The 18193-nt window shown below is 35.1% G+C and overlaps 1 protein-coding gene across 4 annotated transcripts in view; it reads right to left on the bottom strand.

Moving 5' to 3' along the window:
• Positions 1 to 6955: 6955 nt before the first annotated feature.
• LOC110033125 overlaps positions 6956 to 18193 on the bottom strand; it is a 26073-nt gene continuing 14835 nt past the window's right edge. The window contains exons 3-8 of one of the 4 annotated variants that reach the window (XM_020736999.1): positions 14932 to 15004; positions 14558 to 14640; positions 8314 to 8352; positions 7431 to 7501; positions 7241 to 7355; positions 6956 to 7166 (exon numbers count right to left, since the gene is read on the bottom strand). In XM_020736999.1, coding sequence (XP_020592658.1) covers positions 7098 to 7166; positions 7241 to 7355; positions 7431 to 7501; positions 8314 to 8352; positions 14558 to 14640; positions 14932 to 15004 — 450 coding nt within the window. In that variant the 3' untranslated portion in view covers positions 6956 to 7097. The remainder of the gene's footprint in view (positions 7167 to 7240; positions 7356 to 7430; positions 7502 to 8313; positions 8353 to 14557; positions 14641 to 14931; positions 15005 to 18193) is intronic. The other 3 variants (XM_020737001.1, XM_020737003.1, XM_020737002.1) reach the window with 3 other exon arrangements.

Raw genomic sequence — 18193 nt, forward strand, 5'->3', positions numbered from 1 at the left:
CTAGACCTCAACCAAAAGTGAGGTCAACAGAATCACAACCTCCTTCCTCAACCTGCAGGCCAACGAACTGAATATCGACCCAAGAAAGAGTATCACCGCTCAACATGTCACGTGCTAACATCTTGATGAACATCAAAGATGAGCAAGCTATTAAGTGGTCTCACCCCCTAAAACCAAACTCAGGAAATCAAGAACAATACTGTCATTTTCATCGAAGTCGTGGTCATACCACTGAGACATGTAAGCTCTTTAGGGAAGAAATTGAAAGGTTGATCCAACAGGGATATCTTGGTCGATTTATATAAAACAAACTAGCTGGTAACGATAATGCTCATACTTGGGGGGGGGGGGGGGCAACAAACACAAAGGCAGCAACATGGGAGTCACCCAGTCGTGGGTGAAATTCAAACAGTTGCAGGAAGCTCATTGTTGATTGATCAAGTCCTTGTCATTGTACTTGGTGAACCAATACAGAAGAAATTGAGCCTCGAGCCTATAACTTTTGATGATTCCAATTTAAAAGGAGTTCGAGTCCCTCGCCAAGATCCTCTTGTCATTAGCACAGGACTTGGAGAGCCCTACTATATTGTAAAGAGGATCCTGATCGACAATGGGAGCTTTGTTGATGTCTTGTTCTATTCAACTTTCCCTAGTTTGGAATTGACAAGGGAAAACCTTCAACCTGCATACGGACCATTATATGGTTTTGATAATTGACCAGTAAGGGACGAGGGAAAAATAAATCTGCCTGTTGTCTTGGGAGATTTTTCTCGACAGATAATTCACTCAGTCTTGTTCATCATTGTCAAATCAGAATCGACATATAATGTCATCTTTAGGAGACCACTATAATCAATCTTTAGCATCGTGACTTCTGTAACACACTTGAAGATCAAGTTTCCAACCCCAAAAGGGATCAACGTCGTGCGAGGTGATCAATAGACAACACAATCATGCTACCTCAGACAAGCTCAGCCACACCCATCAATGACATCATCTAGAACATCAATCTTTGAGATGAAGATGTATCTCAACGGGCTTCTCCCGTGGAAGACTTGCTTTATATCCCACTCTCTGACGAACATCTCTCGAGAACAGTGCAGCTTGGTTCCCTACTCTCTGATAAGCAAAAGTCGGAGTATGTAGATCATCTCCAAAGGAACCAATACATTTTTGCACGGACTTAAGTTAAGAACATCATTTTTACATTTTTGCACGAACCCCCTGTGTGCATGAAATAAAAGAGTACAGTACACGCAAAATTTCAATTATAACAGTGTTGTTTGATATTGAGACATGTCTGGAGTTGATCCTAAAATAATCATGCAATCTTTAAAGGTAGACCCAACCTTTAAACCGTTCATCCAGAAGAAGCACAATTTTATTTCATTGAACAAGAAGTCAACAAGCTTCTTGAAACAAAGTTCATACGCAAAGTTCATACGAGAAGTTACGAGAAGTACATCATCCTGCATGACTAGCAATATCGTTATTGTGAAAAAAGCTAGTGGTTCATGGAGAATGTGTGTCGACTATACAGACCTCAACAAAGCTTGTCCGAATGATAGTTTTCCCCTTCCGCACACAGATCAACTCATCGATGCCACATTTGGACAACATATGCTAAGCTTTATGGATGCGTACTCAGGATACAATCAAATAAAGATGAACCCAACTAACGAGGAGGTCGCCTCTTTTCAAACAAATAAGGGCTTATACTATTATCAGATAATGTCATTCAGATTAAAAAATATTGCTGCAACTTATCAATAACTCATGAACAAGGTCTTCAAAAACCTTCTCAGGCGTATATTAGAGGTTTATGTTGATGACATGTTTGGTAAAAAGCTTGGAAGCATCCCAACACAATCCAAAACAATTCTCATCTGGAGGAGTGTTTCCAACTCCTTCGTCAGTACGATTTACAACTCAACTTGGCTAAATGTGCTTTCAAAGTCACATCAGGAAAGTTTCTGGGATTCATGGTTACCCAACGTGGAATTGAGGCAAACCCAAAAAAAAATAAGGCACTGAGAGATATGGTGCCCCCAAGGAACATCAAGAAAGTGCAATGTTTGAATGGTCGTATAGCCAATCCATCTCATTTCTTAGCTCGTTATGGGGATAAGTATCTGTCATTCTTCAAGATACTTAGAGGTGCTCGAAACCTTGGTTTTCAATAGACAGATGGTTGTCAAATTGCTTTTGAGCAACTCAAGGCATATTTGGCTTCACTGCCCCTCCTCTTAAAGCCCGTCCAAGGAGAGATGTTATATATCTATTTGGTTGTTTCACCTCATGCAATAAGCTCCGTGCTTGTCAGAATGGAAAACTCAGTCGAGAAACCAGTATACTACATTAACAAGATTCTCTCTGATACAAAAAGTCGCTATCCGATGATGGATAAGACTGCGCTAGCCCTGGTATTCTCAGCAAGTAGACTTCGTTTCAGATGAGTATAACACCTGAGCCGATGCCCTCTCCAAGATTGCAACTTCAGCAACTGGAGATTTCTATAAAAGAAGGTATATTGAGGATATACATTTTTCTAGCTAATTTTTCTAGCATCCATGGCCCATGGGAGATACTGTCTATAGATGACCCAAGGGAGTCATCTTGGATGGATCCCATCATCTCCTTCCTCCGAGATGAAACATTGCCAGGTGATTCTACTACAACAATTCACATCCAACGCATGACTGCCAACTTCATCCTTATAGGGGATGTACTGTACAAGAAGACATTTGTAGGTCCATATCTCAAGTGTCTTCCTCCATCTGAAGCTAATTACGCTCTATGCAAAGTTCATTCCGGAATATGTGGGGAGCATCTTGCTGGCAAGACACTTGCTCTTAAAATGATGAGGCAAGACTTCTACTGTCCCACGATCAAGCAAGATGCATTAGAGTTTGTGCAAAAATGCAGGAATTACCAACTACATTCTAATCTTACACATGCACCGCTAGTCAAACTCACATCTTTTTTAAGTCCTTGGTCTTTCGCCCAATGAGGGGTAGATATTATGGGGTCATTTCCGATAGCTACTGGACAACGAAAATTCATCATCTTAGCTGTCGACTACTTCACCAAATGGGTAGGAGCAGAACCTATTGCCAAAATCACTGAGGTAAATGCCAAACAGTTTGTCTGGAAAAACATAATCTGTAGCTTTGAGCTTCCAGCTAAGATTATAAATGATAATGTGACTCAATTTAATGGAAGGGTCTTCACATCATTCTGCAAGGATCTTCATTCACATCACATTCAGTTGGTGCACATTGCTGTGGCGCATCCCCAAAAAAATGGAAAAACAGAGGTGACGAATCGTACGGTGCTCAAGGGATTGAAAACTCGACTTGAGAAGGTTGGAGGGCAATGGGTAGAAGAGCTGCATAACGTTCTCTGGGCCTATCGCACCACCATGAGAACTCCAACTGAGAAAACTCCATATAACTAGTGTTTCGGCACCGAGACTGTCATCCCCGTTGATATTGGAATTCCAAATCCCCGAGTCAAAACTTTCGACTCGAAAAGCAATAAAGAGAAGCTCCGACAACAGTTTGATCTTACTTGGAATGTAGAAAATCTTCACAAGTATTATCAGTAATACCTCAGTCATGTAGTCCAAATATGTTATTACGTCACAACTCATGCATAATCAATGTATCTTAAATATTATTCACTTACTTTCCTATACATAAAAGATATATTTATAACGTGTAATGACTCATCCATGAGTCACTTCATGCACTCGACCCGAGAAATACACAACTTAAATTATATCTTAGTTAGAGCACGATCAAAGAGCACGATCAATCCCAGGGGGGTTTGATCTAACCTCTTCCATATGGGTTAACATCGTTGAGTTTTTACTCCGATAAACAACCCTGAATAGGTTAACAGTCCTTGGTGGGCTACACCTAACCTCTTCCACACAGGTTTGTAAGCGAGTTGAAAGCGATCGATGCTCCAACAAACAACCTCGGATGGGTTAATAAGTCATAGGTGGACTTCCGTTGGCTCCTCCTATGCATGTTAACATCATCGAGTAGCATTCTGATGCATAGCCTCAACAAAGTTAAAGACCACTGACAATTTATCCCCACGGTAACCTTCTTCATGACATTAGACATCCAATGTGTCGTACCACCGGAACGCACTATCGCAACGCGTCGGCGCGAAGCACCGCTACAACGCGTCGCCCCGACACACCGCTGCAACGCATCGCGTCACCACGACATCCCTCCACGATGCACGACCACAACGCGTGGCTGCGACGCCTCGCCGCAACATTTTGCTTTAACATTTTGCCGCAATGTGTCGCCGCAACACTTCGCCTCAACGTTTCGCCGCAACACTTCGCCTCAACGTTTCGCCGCAACACTTCGCCGCAACGTTTCGCCGCAACTCTTCGCCACAACATTTCGCTGTAATGTTTTGCCGCAATATTTTGCCGCAATGCGTTGTGTAGTCGCGATGCCCGCCACGACAATCCCCCGCGACCTGCAGCCGCAACCCGTTGCCTCAATGCACCGCCGCATGCCCCGTCACACCACCGCAACGCATCTCCGCGGCACACCTCCGCCACACTTCGCCGCAACGCCTCTCCTAAACTCATAATATTAAATTTTAATTATTATTTTTACTCTAGAGAACATAAAATAGTGTGATATTAGATGTTGTACTAAAAAAATTTATCGCTACAACCTTGTTGTTATATGCTTTTTCGTCTGGATATAAGCCCCAGAATTAACATAACAACCATAATATTAAATTCTAATTAATTTTTTAGTATGGAGATCATGAAATAGTAATATAACAAATGTTGTACTGAAGAAGTGGATGTAGATCACGAAATTAACATAACACCCATAATATAAAATTCTAATTAATATTTTACTCTGGAGAACATGAAATAGTGTGATAGTAGATGTTATACTGAAGAAATTTATCGGTACAACCTTGTTGTTCTACGCTTTTCATGTGGATATAGGTCAGGGAATTAACATAACACCCATAATATGAAATTCTAATTAATATTTTATTGTGGAGAATATGAAATACTGTTATAGTAGATGCTGTACTGAAGAAATTTATGAGTACAACATTGTTGTCCTGCGCTTTTCATGTGAATAAGAGTTAGATAATTAACATATCACCCATAATATGAAATTCTAATTAATATATTACTTCGGAGAGCATGAAGGTGTAATAGTAGATATTGCACTGAAGAAATTAATCGGTACAACTTTTTGGTTCTGCTCTTTATGTAGGGTTATATTTCATGTAAATAAAAATAATAGTTTTGTACCAATAAATTCTTTAATACAATCAAGCGAAAACCATGTTGTTCTGAAGAATTTTTTGAGTACAACTTGGTTGTTCTGGTTATTTAATATTCCTAAGATGTATATTTTTGAATGAGAACCGTAAAGAAGTTAATAAAAATAAAATAATATCAAAGGGAAGGCATATCATTAACTCAAAATGCATCAAGTGAACACCCGACTATTCTGATAATTTACAATTAATCGGTACAACAAGCAATTTAATTACAGTAGTCATAGGCTCCATATTCCTTAATGGTCATACAACACAAGACGAAGACATATTTAGTCCTAAAGATGGACATCTTTTCAGTCCAATCCTGGTGTTCTAACCGTGTTTTCTGCGATTTTATGAATCCTACATTCAAAACATGTTCCGTCGAATTAATTATTTTCTTCTTTACGAGAGACGTACGAATTATTAGACGATTTTTGTTCAGTACAATACTGTTATAATTGAAATTTCTCTTTAGTACAACAATGTTATACTCCAATTCACGAGCCCTTACATTTAAACTATTATTTTATAACAATATTTGTCTGCGTTATAAGTGATTTATGGGTTATTTGATTGTTAGTGCTCAATACAATGCGATTGTATTTGATATTTTTCATCAGTACAACTATGTTTTTTTATGCTATGAGCCCTTTTATTCAAATAATTTATTTTACAACACTTACAGCCTTGTTGTAGTGAATAAATTTATGCAGCACAACAACATTGTCTTCAATCAAACAACAAGAAAAAACTTTCAAATGCATACCATGGAGATGATAATGCTTCTAACTAGGAAAATTATAGGGTTCGAAAGACAAAAAGTTAGGGCATTAGATTTTAAACACACAATTTATTCGAATTTCAATCGTGAATGAGTACAAGCAAGTTGTATTACATGCAAATATGACTATTTTGTTGTATAAGATATTATAATGAACATACTTCATCTGCGAACTGAAATAGCATTGTGTAAGAAAGTGGCGATGCCATTGAAGCAGAAGCAATGCTGAGCTACCAATGACGTCTAAGCTTCTATTCAATTCTGGAAGGAATAGCATGCATGCTTTAAATCTAAATGAGGAGCTTCAATGAGACGGGAAATGAGGATGGTGACAATGATCGAGTGGACGAAACCCTAAAAAACCAGAACCTACCCTGTTTCAAATGCCATATTGCGATAATATTATGGACTTGTGTCGGGTTGGGTAAATTTCACCCTTTTTTTTACCTGAAGTAATTAAAATTATATATGTATACGTGTCAATTTTTTATTGGAGTCCGGACGTATAATATTCTGGTATGCAGACATGCATATATAATAGGGTACACGGGGTTTATACCGGAATTACAAGGGAGTTATAACCCATTGTACCTCCCGTGTAACTCCCGTGTAACTCCGCTGTAACCTTGTAATCTCAATGGATAAAATAAAAGCGCGGGTTACAGTTGAGTTACACGAAAGTTACAAGGAAGTTATAATACGCTTGTAACCCCCATGTAACTCCCATATAACGCCCGTGTACCCTATTATATACGCATCTCTACGTACCCCTTGACGTACGCAATTTTTTTCCCTGCAGCAGTGCACAACAGAATTCGATAGAGAAAAGCAAATTTTCTAATATTTTTAAAATTAAACAAGTAAAGTTTCTTCAATAGGATCATCAGGCAAGTTTGGAGAATAAAAGGTCAGGTCAGGCTGTACATTAAAATTCAGCAAGCCAAACAAAATGTGATGCTGCTGACAGCAATGCTGGCTGGCCGCGTCAATACTATTTGGGCATGCTGGTTTTCGAAGGTCCAGCTCGCTCCAGCATGACATTATATAGCTGTTTTCCATTCTGCACCGAAAAACACAACATTACAATCAGAAAGCAAAGGATAACAAAAGAGAAGAGAGATTCAAAATACCCACAAATATTACTGGAAAGAAGTGAATCTGTCCTTGTGGTTTAGTCTGCGTCTCCTTGAAGTACACTAAAATAGGAAAATTAGGCCACCAGAGCTCCCAGTTCACAAAATTTGAGTAGCTGTGGTAAATTTTAGTAAAATGCTTATTCAAACCAGTTTTCTCAAAAAAAATTTAGGAAGGGACAGCATCTCACTTCCAACGGTTCTTTCCGCCAACAAACACATTTTCACCTGACTCCTCGAGTTGTTCGCCAATTCTTACTTCCTAAACTAGGTAAATAAAAGATAGCACAACGGTGAGAGAAGTATTAGTTGAGATTTACTCAGAAAATGCATCGATAACAGCTTTGAACAAGACTGGAGGGAGAATAAAGATTTTTAAACCATGAAAAATGGTTTCAGTAAATTTGATGAAGACTGCAATGCTTAAAAACGAGGAAAAAATGATAACAAGTTTGCGCTCTAACCAATGTAGCTGTTCTCTTTTTTAGAAATCACTAGAGAGGAACTGTAGTAATAAGAGTTATACGAGAGAAGATTATAACGGTCAAAATTATGACCTACTCGGATGTTCCATCCATGTTTACAGGCTGAACAAGGAAAACTGGACGCATAACATTAGATGGACTTTCAGCAATCAAGTCATGTTTTTTATAACGTGGATTGCACAGACTGTGTTATTAAATGCTTTTTATAAAAATATAAAACAGATCATCGCATAAAAAAGATTCGCCAAAAAACTTGAAAGTTATCATCCATTGTTAAAGAAAGTTTAATTAAGAAAAATGTATCATTTTATGAGCTCAATACTGAATGTAGAGAAGGTTCAAACTTTCAGTGAGCACCTTGAAAATTTGAAGCATTTTCAAATAGTGTGTGAGGCCAAAACACAAAATACAATACAAAGTCCAGTATATTAATTTATTTTAAATTAAGTGCTTAATTTACAGTTTCAAGATACATGTCCACGTTTCAAAGTTAGTTAATCAAATGAATTAATTTAATTCATCTTCCAAAATCACCTATCTGCCCCTTTATGAGATAAGTTGAATAATTTCAAGGAGGGAAGCAACAAACCAGGGCTTCCTCATCAAAGACAAACCTCACTCTGTTTGCCTGCCAACACGCACAAGGACAGACAGGTTAGATTATTCAACAAGGGAAAACATATTAAAAAATATTATTAAGGGTGGGTGCAAAGAGTGAAGGGAAAATAATTAATAATTGTTGTTCATAAAAAACAATTAATAAAAGGCAACAATACATTCATATGCAAGGGAAAAGAGTTAATAATTGTTGTTCATAAAAAACAATTTACCTGAATGGGACAATCTAGGACAATAAAATCCCTCATAAAACAGATAATATCTTGTAAGCTACTCAATGCTTAGATTAAGATAAGGTTGAGACTTGTCCAAAAATATGCTGATGCAAGCAGTAAGTGGTTGCGAGAGTAGAGTTTGCTAATATGAGCATTACTTGACAGCCACCTGCAAGTTAATGATCCCATATTGGATCATTAACTTGTTTTAGTTGAGTGCAGTGAATGGAGGAATGGATTTGGTGAAGATTGCAGGCTCATTTTTTGTGGGTATGTTATGAAAATTTATGATATTGTATTTGACGCAGCCACAAAAAAAGTGTTAGTCGATTTTGATGTATTTGGCGCGAACATGAAAACTGTCGATGGTGAGTGCTAGAGTAGAGAAATTGTTGCAATAACGGTGTGGGCTCTAAAAATTTGTGTTCCAGCTTCTTTGAGAGAATTTTTGTTAATTTGTAGAATAAAATTTTTAAAACGCAAATTTGATTGCATATATGATTCAAAATTTCACATTGCTGCAAAACTTATGGTAAATTACCTCTCAATAAAGAGAAATAAATTTTTATTAAGACTAGTCATCAAAAAGCTAATTACTTAGTATATAGTAGCAATAATTTGGGTGTTACTTTGAAGAATTTATCATTTTTAGCTTAGCACAGATAGTGGGGAAAATGATAAAGAACCCAACCAAAATCCCGTGATTCTGTCAAAGTGATTTATTGGGGACCGTAGTCTACTTAGTCTGAGGTAGTAGACCAAACCTATAATGACCCAACCCGGGTGTTTGAAAGTTTAAAAACGAGAACAGACGATTGGACAATGAAATTAGATTTTCTAACTTCCATTTTCTACCACTATAATTAATCATTCCAAAAATAAATGAAAGAATAACTATTAATATAAAATTAAGTTAGAAAGTTAAACTTACTTTAGTCCAGGTTGGCTGCTTCTTCTATAAATGTTTTCTCATCTAGTACTCATTTTTAACCAAAAAAATTAAAATAATATAATACATTATCTAAAATAACTCAGTGGAGTAATTATACATTTAAATTACAATAACTCTGATAAAAAGATAATATGCAGGATCTTTCCTATTGCGTTATAGAAAATCATAAAAAATCTAAATAATGTATTCATGACATTTGCTCATGAAAATAGTCTAGAAATCATATATGCACATTGGTTTTATTTTTCAAGGTTTAATCTCTTAAAATTTAGTATATTTCTTACTCTTAATTTTACATCTGTTTCGAGAGCACCTACTAAACAATACCTAACACACCCCAGATTTGTACATACCCTATCAACACAGCGAGAGGCAGAACATGCCTACTATTGTTTGAAGTAGAAAAGTACTTACTCACTCACTCATGCCCGATATTCTCTCAAAGACACAACAGTTTGTGATCCAAATTTTATGATTACCTAAGGTGATAAGAAAATATCTACACGCGCAGGTACATTGGTGTTCCCAACCAATATTATAAGGGGGTGAACATCTTTCATCATGTACATACAAGCAATTCTTATATAAAATATTTGTATTTCATTCTTCATTGCATATATTTTTTTAATGAGACACTTTATATTTATGTACCAATAAATGCATTTCTAATAATATCTAAAGATATGTAATAATCTGATGTCATTCTTTGAAAAAAAATTATTGTGTAACTATTTTAAGAGAATTATTAACATGCGTATCTCATGTCTAATAATAAGAGAAGTTAGATGTAATTTAAATTTCACTAAAATCTAGGATAATTGAAATTAAAATATATATTAAAAAAATATATAATTATAATTTAGAAATATAATTACTCACATCAATTATTACATTAAATTCTCAGTTTTTGGGTAACCAACTTGACATCTTGATAAGTCTTACTTTGACATTAACAACCTATAAACAAAATTAAACTTTAAAATTCAAAAAAACTTCTAATCAAATTAATTTTCAATTATTATTATTATTATTATTATTATTATTATTTATTTTAGTTATATTATTTGCATTCCTTGCTCTCTTTAATAATTAAGTTAATTTTTTAATAAATGCATTAATATTTTGCTCCCAATTTGTCAATAATTATCCTCCATTGCAATTAATAAAACCAAAATTTTACCAGAGTGAATTTCCATCTTAAATAACTTTCATATATTAAATGATATTCTTATCATAATATCAAATTCCTTTATAAACATTGGATTATTACAAATAACTTGTACTTAAAATTGCATAAGATAAATTTCTATTAGTCATATAATTCTTTTTTATTATACTTGCTAAGATTATGCCAAAATTATTTATAATTACCTATATTTAATATCTTCGATTCAATTTCTCCTATTTCCAATTTCTAATTATCTTAATCACTTACAAACAAGTTTATCTTTAATAAAAAAATTAGTTAAAATCATTAAACAAAAATACTAAACATTATTATGTAAAAATAATCTTTGATTTAATTTAAACCAAAAAATCACCATTTTTAAAGTGATAATGCTTGGTTCAAAACACCGCACCCAACATAATAATCACATGTGTGCTTACTGCCTGATTGTCCTAAACGCAGAGCACCAACTCATACATGCAATTAAACCCTCAAAAGCATATTATGTTGATGCCTTGAGTTGATCATTAGCACTGCAACTTGCCATTGTCCACTCGTCTCTTTCCCGAATGTCGAACATCAACCAATGCTCACAATTGGTGCTTGATCGGGCTCGTTTATTGCCCTTGTCCTAAGCATTTCACGCACGGCCAGAGTTGGCATTGCCTCTGCTTGTGTTCAATCCTCACCTCCTATAGTTTTCCTCTCCATCACCTTCCCATGTGTGACGCTCACGGCTTCCGTCGTTGCTTCTCACTCACACATTAGCTCACATCAACTTCTTCTTCCTTCTTCCCATTCGTTTGACTGCAGTGTATGCATGACTCCCTCATTCATCTCCCCCACTTACTATATGTTCTCGCTCTCGATTAGAATTCAGGGCTCATAGTAAGGCATCGACCCTTATTAATGAGGCATTACCACGGTTACGATCCAGAACTCGTAAAGAGATCTCAGTCATAATTTAGCGAGGGGTTAAAAAATCTAATCAAATGATCCTTGCTGACAATCATAATTATGCATCCAGGGAAATTTTATAGAATGAAGCCGATATTTTTCTAAGAGAATAGTTTTAAATTGATCTTAGCTAATAAAGAGCTTTGTTCTCCATCAAAGGTGCCTTAAGATTCTAAACTTAAGAGACAGAGTCATTTGAGAACATATGAGTTGAGGCACAAACCATGTCGTCATATGACTCTAGTTGCAACTGCTTGTTTTTGTGATATCATTGAGAGGCAAAATCAAATGAACATATGAAACAAACTACATGCTTATTGACTATGAGATTTTTGAAGAATGTTCACAACATGTATAATTTTAAATATATTATAGATTAAAAATGTACATAATGTAAATTAAGGACTACTGGTACATAATAACCATACATGAAGTTAATCAAAAGAGGTATGGTCTATTTTGATGATTTAAATAATGCACATTTATGTATTAATAATCATGATGTATCAAAATGATGATTATAAAAATATTGTTATGTTTCGTAAAAATCTAGTCAGGCTAATTTTCTACCCATTTGATCTTGACTTATTTAAATCAAGATGAGTGTTGGTAGAAAATATGTCTAAATAAGTTATCCAACTCTATTACATATCTCATGCTTTGATTGAAAGAGGTAAAATAAGGTGTCATATAATATGATGTGGGGAGGACAACTTGCCCAATGTGAGTGATTTAAATTGTTTGGCCACTTCCAAGCATCACCTATTGTATGTCATTGTATAACTAGGGTAGTTATATTGTCCTGGATCCAAGCTCAATAAGGCGCCATAATCTAATTATGCTGCATGTTGGATAGGGAGGCTCGTAAACAAAGCATGTGAGTTAGGTTGATATGATAGATTGGAGTGATGTTAGCACTAGAACCCTATATTGCCTAGTTTGTCACATATTTGGCATTCAAATAGTGGTGTAAGTGCTGCAGCGAAAAAATGTTTAGTTCATCTTTCCTTGCTTGTATGTACTGGATGGTGAGTGTCTCATGCTTGAATTGTAGTGCAATACTCGAGCTCTGCCCCAACCATGGATTGCTGTCAAGGTGAGTTGAAGATAGGGTTGAGAGCTTGTGTGTGGTTTCAAATGTGATGTTTAGCCCTTCGATGCAAAGAAAAAAGTGGAGATCATCCAGATTTAGATGTTGGAGGTTTGAGCTGACGACAGTCTTGAATGTCTTGTAAGCTGGAGGGAGTCCATTGAGAGCATATTGATAGATATCTTGAAGATTGAGGTGTAGATCTGTTGTAGCAATGGTGGCCACTTTTGTTCTGTAATTACAGAGTCACTGAGTCATGCGACAGTCCTTCATTTAAATGTGGTGGAGCTCATATTTCAACTGTAGAATATGGGAACGACTGCTAGCTAGTAGCCTTCAATATTAGTCTAAATTTCCAATATAGGAGTCAAGCGTGTGGATATAGGGTAGGTGCAGTGAGATTGAAATGGTTGGCTGCAGTAAGGTTGTGATCTACGAGTATCCTTGTGTAACAATTAAGGTTAGGAGTGATAATTCCATCATCAATGATGGTTTGTTTTGCTGTTTTAGGGTGGAGCCATCGAGTTAACCATCGAAGCTGTTGGCCTTGAGGAGTTTCAATGATCTGTTCAGGTCATGTTGAATGGTTGTCAATTGTGAGTAGTGTATTAATGATAATTCTGATATTGGACATGAGAAATTGGAGTTGAGGGATAGTGATGTACCCATTTTGAGTGAGGTGTGATCATCTTGTATTGGGTGTTCAATGTTAAGTAGTTGAGGGAATTCATGGGTTTGGGAAGATAGTAATAGCAGATAATAGATAAAATATAGAAGTAGTATAAACATGAACAGAGAAGAGGAGGAAGAGAGTAAAGAATAAGTTGGAATGGTGCTTCATAGCTTCTGTTGAGAGCAGCAAATAATTTCATAATATGAGAGATCACATAGGGTCTTCTACATTGGGCAGTCATACTTTCAAGAGGTTTAAATTAAGATGGAAGCTGAGAACTACCGAAGGATATGCTGCTGACAGTAGAGTTTTTTATCGTGAGCATTGCTCTACATATCTAAGAATGCTGGAAATTAACTTGTAATTAAGCAAGAACAAATTCACAAAAAATATGTCATCGATTTTCTCTGCTCCACCATATTTCTTGATCTCCTTAGTCCCGAGGGTTTAGGCTCCTAGAATGATCTAACTCATTATATTTTTTTGGTTTCAAGTTGGGCGGGGTTTGTTATTTGAAATTTGTTATCTAAAAAGCTCCCTGCTTTATTTTAATATTATTTTGGCAGAGTCCTTTGTTTTTGCCATCTATCTTGCTCTTGGCTGCAATTCTCTGATCAAATGAAAGTCTTTTGTAATTAAAAATCAATTTTGGGGTTTTGATTGCTCTGGTGAAACTCATTTTATCAAGTTTTCTCACCATTTTCTTGATTCCTGAGAGTATAAACTTACAAAAAAGAAATGAAACAATAATGTAAGCTCAATACAATCATAACTTTTTCCAAGGTTTGAAGATAAATAGGAAAAAAATTGGGTGAGGATATTCACACCAAAATTTGGTCAAGATGAGTTTTAAAACCCATTTAATCTATGTTGAGATGATTGCCAGACAAGAGTTGATTACTTATCCCAATGTAACACAAATCTCAAAATAAATCCAAGGATTTCAAATTCCATCCCGATCCAATTTTCTCGTGTAAATGAGAGTTTTCTGCTTGAATCAAAATGGTAAATATAAAACAAAAAACGACATACTACATTCCGAGTTACGATTTATGCCTTTGTGATTCAATAGCATGAGCTTTCCCTAGCAAAATTCTGAAAAAAACAATCAGTGATACAAACAGCGAATGAAAGACCAAACATCGTTCATAGCATTATACCTGGACTAGCAGAAGTAATCCAAGTAAGCCTAATGTAGCAGCAGGAAGCAAGTTTTCTTGGTAAAGAAACCCTCCCGCTAAACCTGCACCTCAAGAAGCATTAATATTGAAAAAAAAATGCTGGCTTGAAATGCCAGTATGATCGTTAAATTTTCAAGGTATATTAAAATCAAAATAGTAACTTAACAAGCAAACTAGAAATTAGCAACTTAAAACACGAAAATTACATATTACCCTTTGAGGTATTTCTTTGGCAATAAAATTAGCCGTACAAACAAGATTAAAAATTATCCCCAAATATGTAAGAGGCTGAGCAAGGTGGAAGAGTGATGATCATTTGGAAATTAAAAGCAAGAAAATTCATTAAAGCTCACCGAGTAAGACAATGGGAATTTTATAGTCCGGATCAGGGATAACAGTCTCTCTTTTCTCAGCCTTTCTTTCAAGCTGCCAAGCCAAAAACATATATTGCATTATCGCTAGTAAATTGAAAAAATGGTAGAAATATAGTAAAGACACAAGAAGTTATATAGTAGTTTAATCTTAAGTAACCACATGAGACTGCATTTAAAATGTTACTATATAATATCAAGAACTTTTGTAATAGAGCATACACTTGAAAATTTTAAATAAATGGAAAACAAATAAAGAGATCTTATAATCTTATGCGGTATAGATCCAAGGAATAAAATAATAAGTACATGTGTAAATCTAAACAGAAAACATGGAATCTACAAAATCCCGGTATGCATGAAGTAAAAAATAATATTTAGGCATGTAGATTACGTACAAAATAAATCACAGGATGAAAATTTAGGCCTAATCGGAGGAATTCATGTTCTTGATTTGTGGCTTTGCATGAATATAAAACACAATGATTAATTATTTCTCCTGATCATAATAGAGAACTCTCGATTAAATAGTTGAATGGCTCAGGAGTAGTTGTACCCTGTGATGACTTCCTGAATGCTTTGAACAACAGTGAATTTTTTTTTCTAAATTGTTCCTCTCTTGTTCCAAAAAAAAAAAAAAAAAAAAGCAAGGGAAATAATGAGAAAACGAATCACATTCTCTTGCCTCCATCATTGTAGGTGATATAGTGTCCTTAGCCAATTATTCATACATACTTCTCATAGGTCAAACACAAGTGGTCAAACCAATCAAAAAGAGAATCCAAACAAACAAATTTTTGAAAATTTCTAGAACTATTATTAATTTTGGTTGAATTTTCATTTATTTAATTGGAAATTTTAAATTAATTTGAATTAAAAAATGATAAGGATTATTTATTCTTAATTATAATTGAGTTTTTTTAATAAATGGAGACTTTTCATAAAAGTCTAGGATTATGAAATAAATGAAAAGTTTCATGCCCACCCTTGCCTTGAGAATTTGATAATCCAATTTTTAAAAAGATTCAACAAAACAGTTTGATAGTTTTAGAATTTTCTGTTTGGCATCTTCTATTGTGCTTCTTTCTACTCTTACTTTTTGCAATTAATTGCATATGATGTAACAATTAACTCAACCCGGTTCCCTATTAATTGTCTATTAATTCTTGTTATTCTTGACTTTAAAAATCATCCATTTTGCAATTTTTTCCTTACCATAAATATTTCCTCATAAATTGGCTTTCCTTGGACCATCCTTTGTACCTTTCCATCTTCTCTCCCTAACCGATTTTCCATCTACTTATGTAAACTAAAAAATGAATCCAAATTAAAGCCATCTAAACACTATCTTAAACCGAGAAAATAGGTGTGAATAATTCTCAGATGTGCAAGTCATAACTTCTACCACATCATGCTCTTCATTGTATCAAAGCAATTCGTGTTCAATGATTGGGCATATCGCAAGCTCCACCGCCTCATTTGTGTCTGCTTGCCTCATCCATACACATCATGCGCTCCTTTAACCCATCACAAGGATGTTCTGCCCTTGAACAAAGGGCCTAGGTTAATAATCACTAGTAACCTTTTTTTTAAAGATAACTTGTAGACCAAGAGTGAAAAACTTGCATATGAGGTCAATATCAAAGTTGGTAGAATTAAAAAGGGCTTCTTTCTCTACTTGGATGTCTCGTACTGTTCGCTAACTCATAAACATGTGCTTTGGGAAATATTTGAGATCTTGATTTCAATTGATTAAGTAATTCAAAAGCAACTATAAGGCAAAGACCACCCAATACAAAAGGGCATTTTGCAACTCTTTTAAAGATATAGGTAATTTGATTGTGATTGTTGGGGGTATTTTGATATTTAACCCTCAAGAGCATTGTTCAAGCTTTAACCATGACTAAAAGCAAATGGGAGGTTGGAGCATCTAGCAACTATTATTTTTTTTCATTTATTATTATTATTATTATTTTTTGGATTTTTCATATTTTATAATATTTATGATTTTTTTTTTGGAGCTTGGATTTAAAGGAGACCCAACATTGGGTAGTTTGATTTATTTTTTTTATTATTCAATCACTTAGGTTGGAATGATAAACTTGTGGTGACCCTACATAGATGGGTCCAAGTTTTGTATTCTTCTAGGGCCCTTAATAATTGAGATTTTAACATGTAACATAATCATTGAGTAAAGTGAGTGCCCGTCAAGTAATGATGTGTGCCTATCAAGTAAGGTGAATGCCTCGTCTTTTCTGGTGGTGGTGGTGGTGGTGACAATACTCCATCAAATAAATATTTTCAATTGTTGCATTCATCAATAGGAAGACAAAACCCTTCGAGTGGTCATATCATTAGAAAAAAATCTCCTAAAAGTGCATCGGTGCTAATATTGAGGAAGGTGAAGACAACAGTATGGATCGGGCTGACTGTTGGTTCGATCGAATCAATAGAAAAAATTATTAAGCCAATTAAATCAAAGAAAATAATAGACAAAACGGAACCCACCAAATAAGATATAGAGCCAAACCAAACCAAACAAAAATATAATTCGATGTTGATTAAATAAAATTTGAAATCATAATTAAGGTGTGTGTATTCGGTCAATTCAGATTGATTAGTTGACAAATTTATTAAACTAATTGGTTGATGGATTTAATTTAACCTCATAAATAATTCAATTTTTTGGTTCAATTGAATTTTTTTCAAACCGATCTAATAGCCAAAATCAAAATAGTCGTTAAATTATAAACAAAAATCAAATTGAGATTTCATCAACCGAATGAATTTAATAAAATATGCTTAATTTGATTCAATTTTTCAGTTTAAACCGATTAATGCAAACCACTGTTGACCTCACTTTTGGTTGAGGTCTAGAAACTTCTTCAGTAGCCTAGGTCTAGCCATAGGATTTTCCTATTGACTAGTCTTAGAAAACTAGAAAAGGTACCCTCACCATTAGAAATTCAAAACTCTTCTTTTTACTCAACTTGAAATTCCACATATTGACCTTAACCTCTAGCATTTAGTAGGTAAGATCATTATGAGAGAATTCAAGAAGAGTCCCTATAGGATTACTTGGCTTTAGGATTGACCCTGAGTGTTGACTTGGAACTAGGGTACACCATATTTTCACAATACATTAATCCATGGTTCATTTAGAATGGATATCTATCCAATTCTATGTCAAATGCCTAACTTGGTCTTTTGCCCCGAGGCACCTCCAAATTACCTAACTGCCATT

This window comes from Phalaenopsis equestris, unplaced genomic scaffold (assembly GCF_001263595.1).
Source record: "Phalaenopsis equestris unplaced genomic scaffold, ASM126359v1 Scaffold001093, whole genome shotgun sequence".
NCBI classification, from domain to species: domain Eukaryota; kingdom Viridiplantae; phylum Streptophyta; class Magnoliopsida; order Asparagales; family Orchidaceae; genus Phalaenopsis; species Phalaenopsis equestris.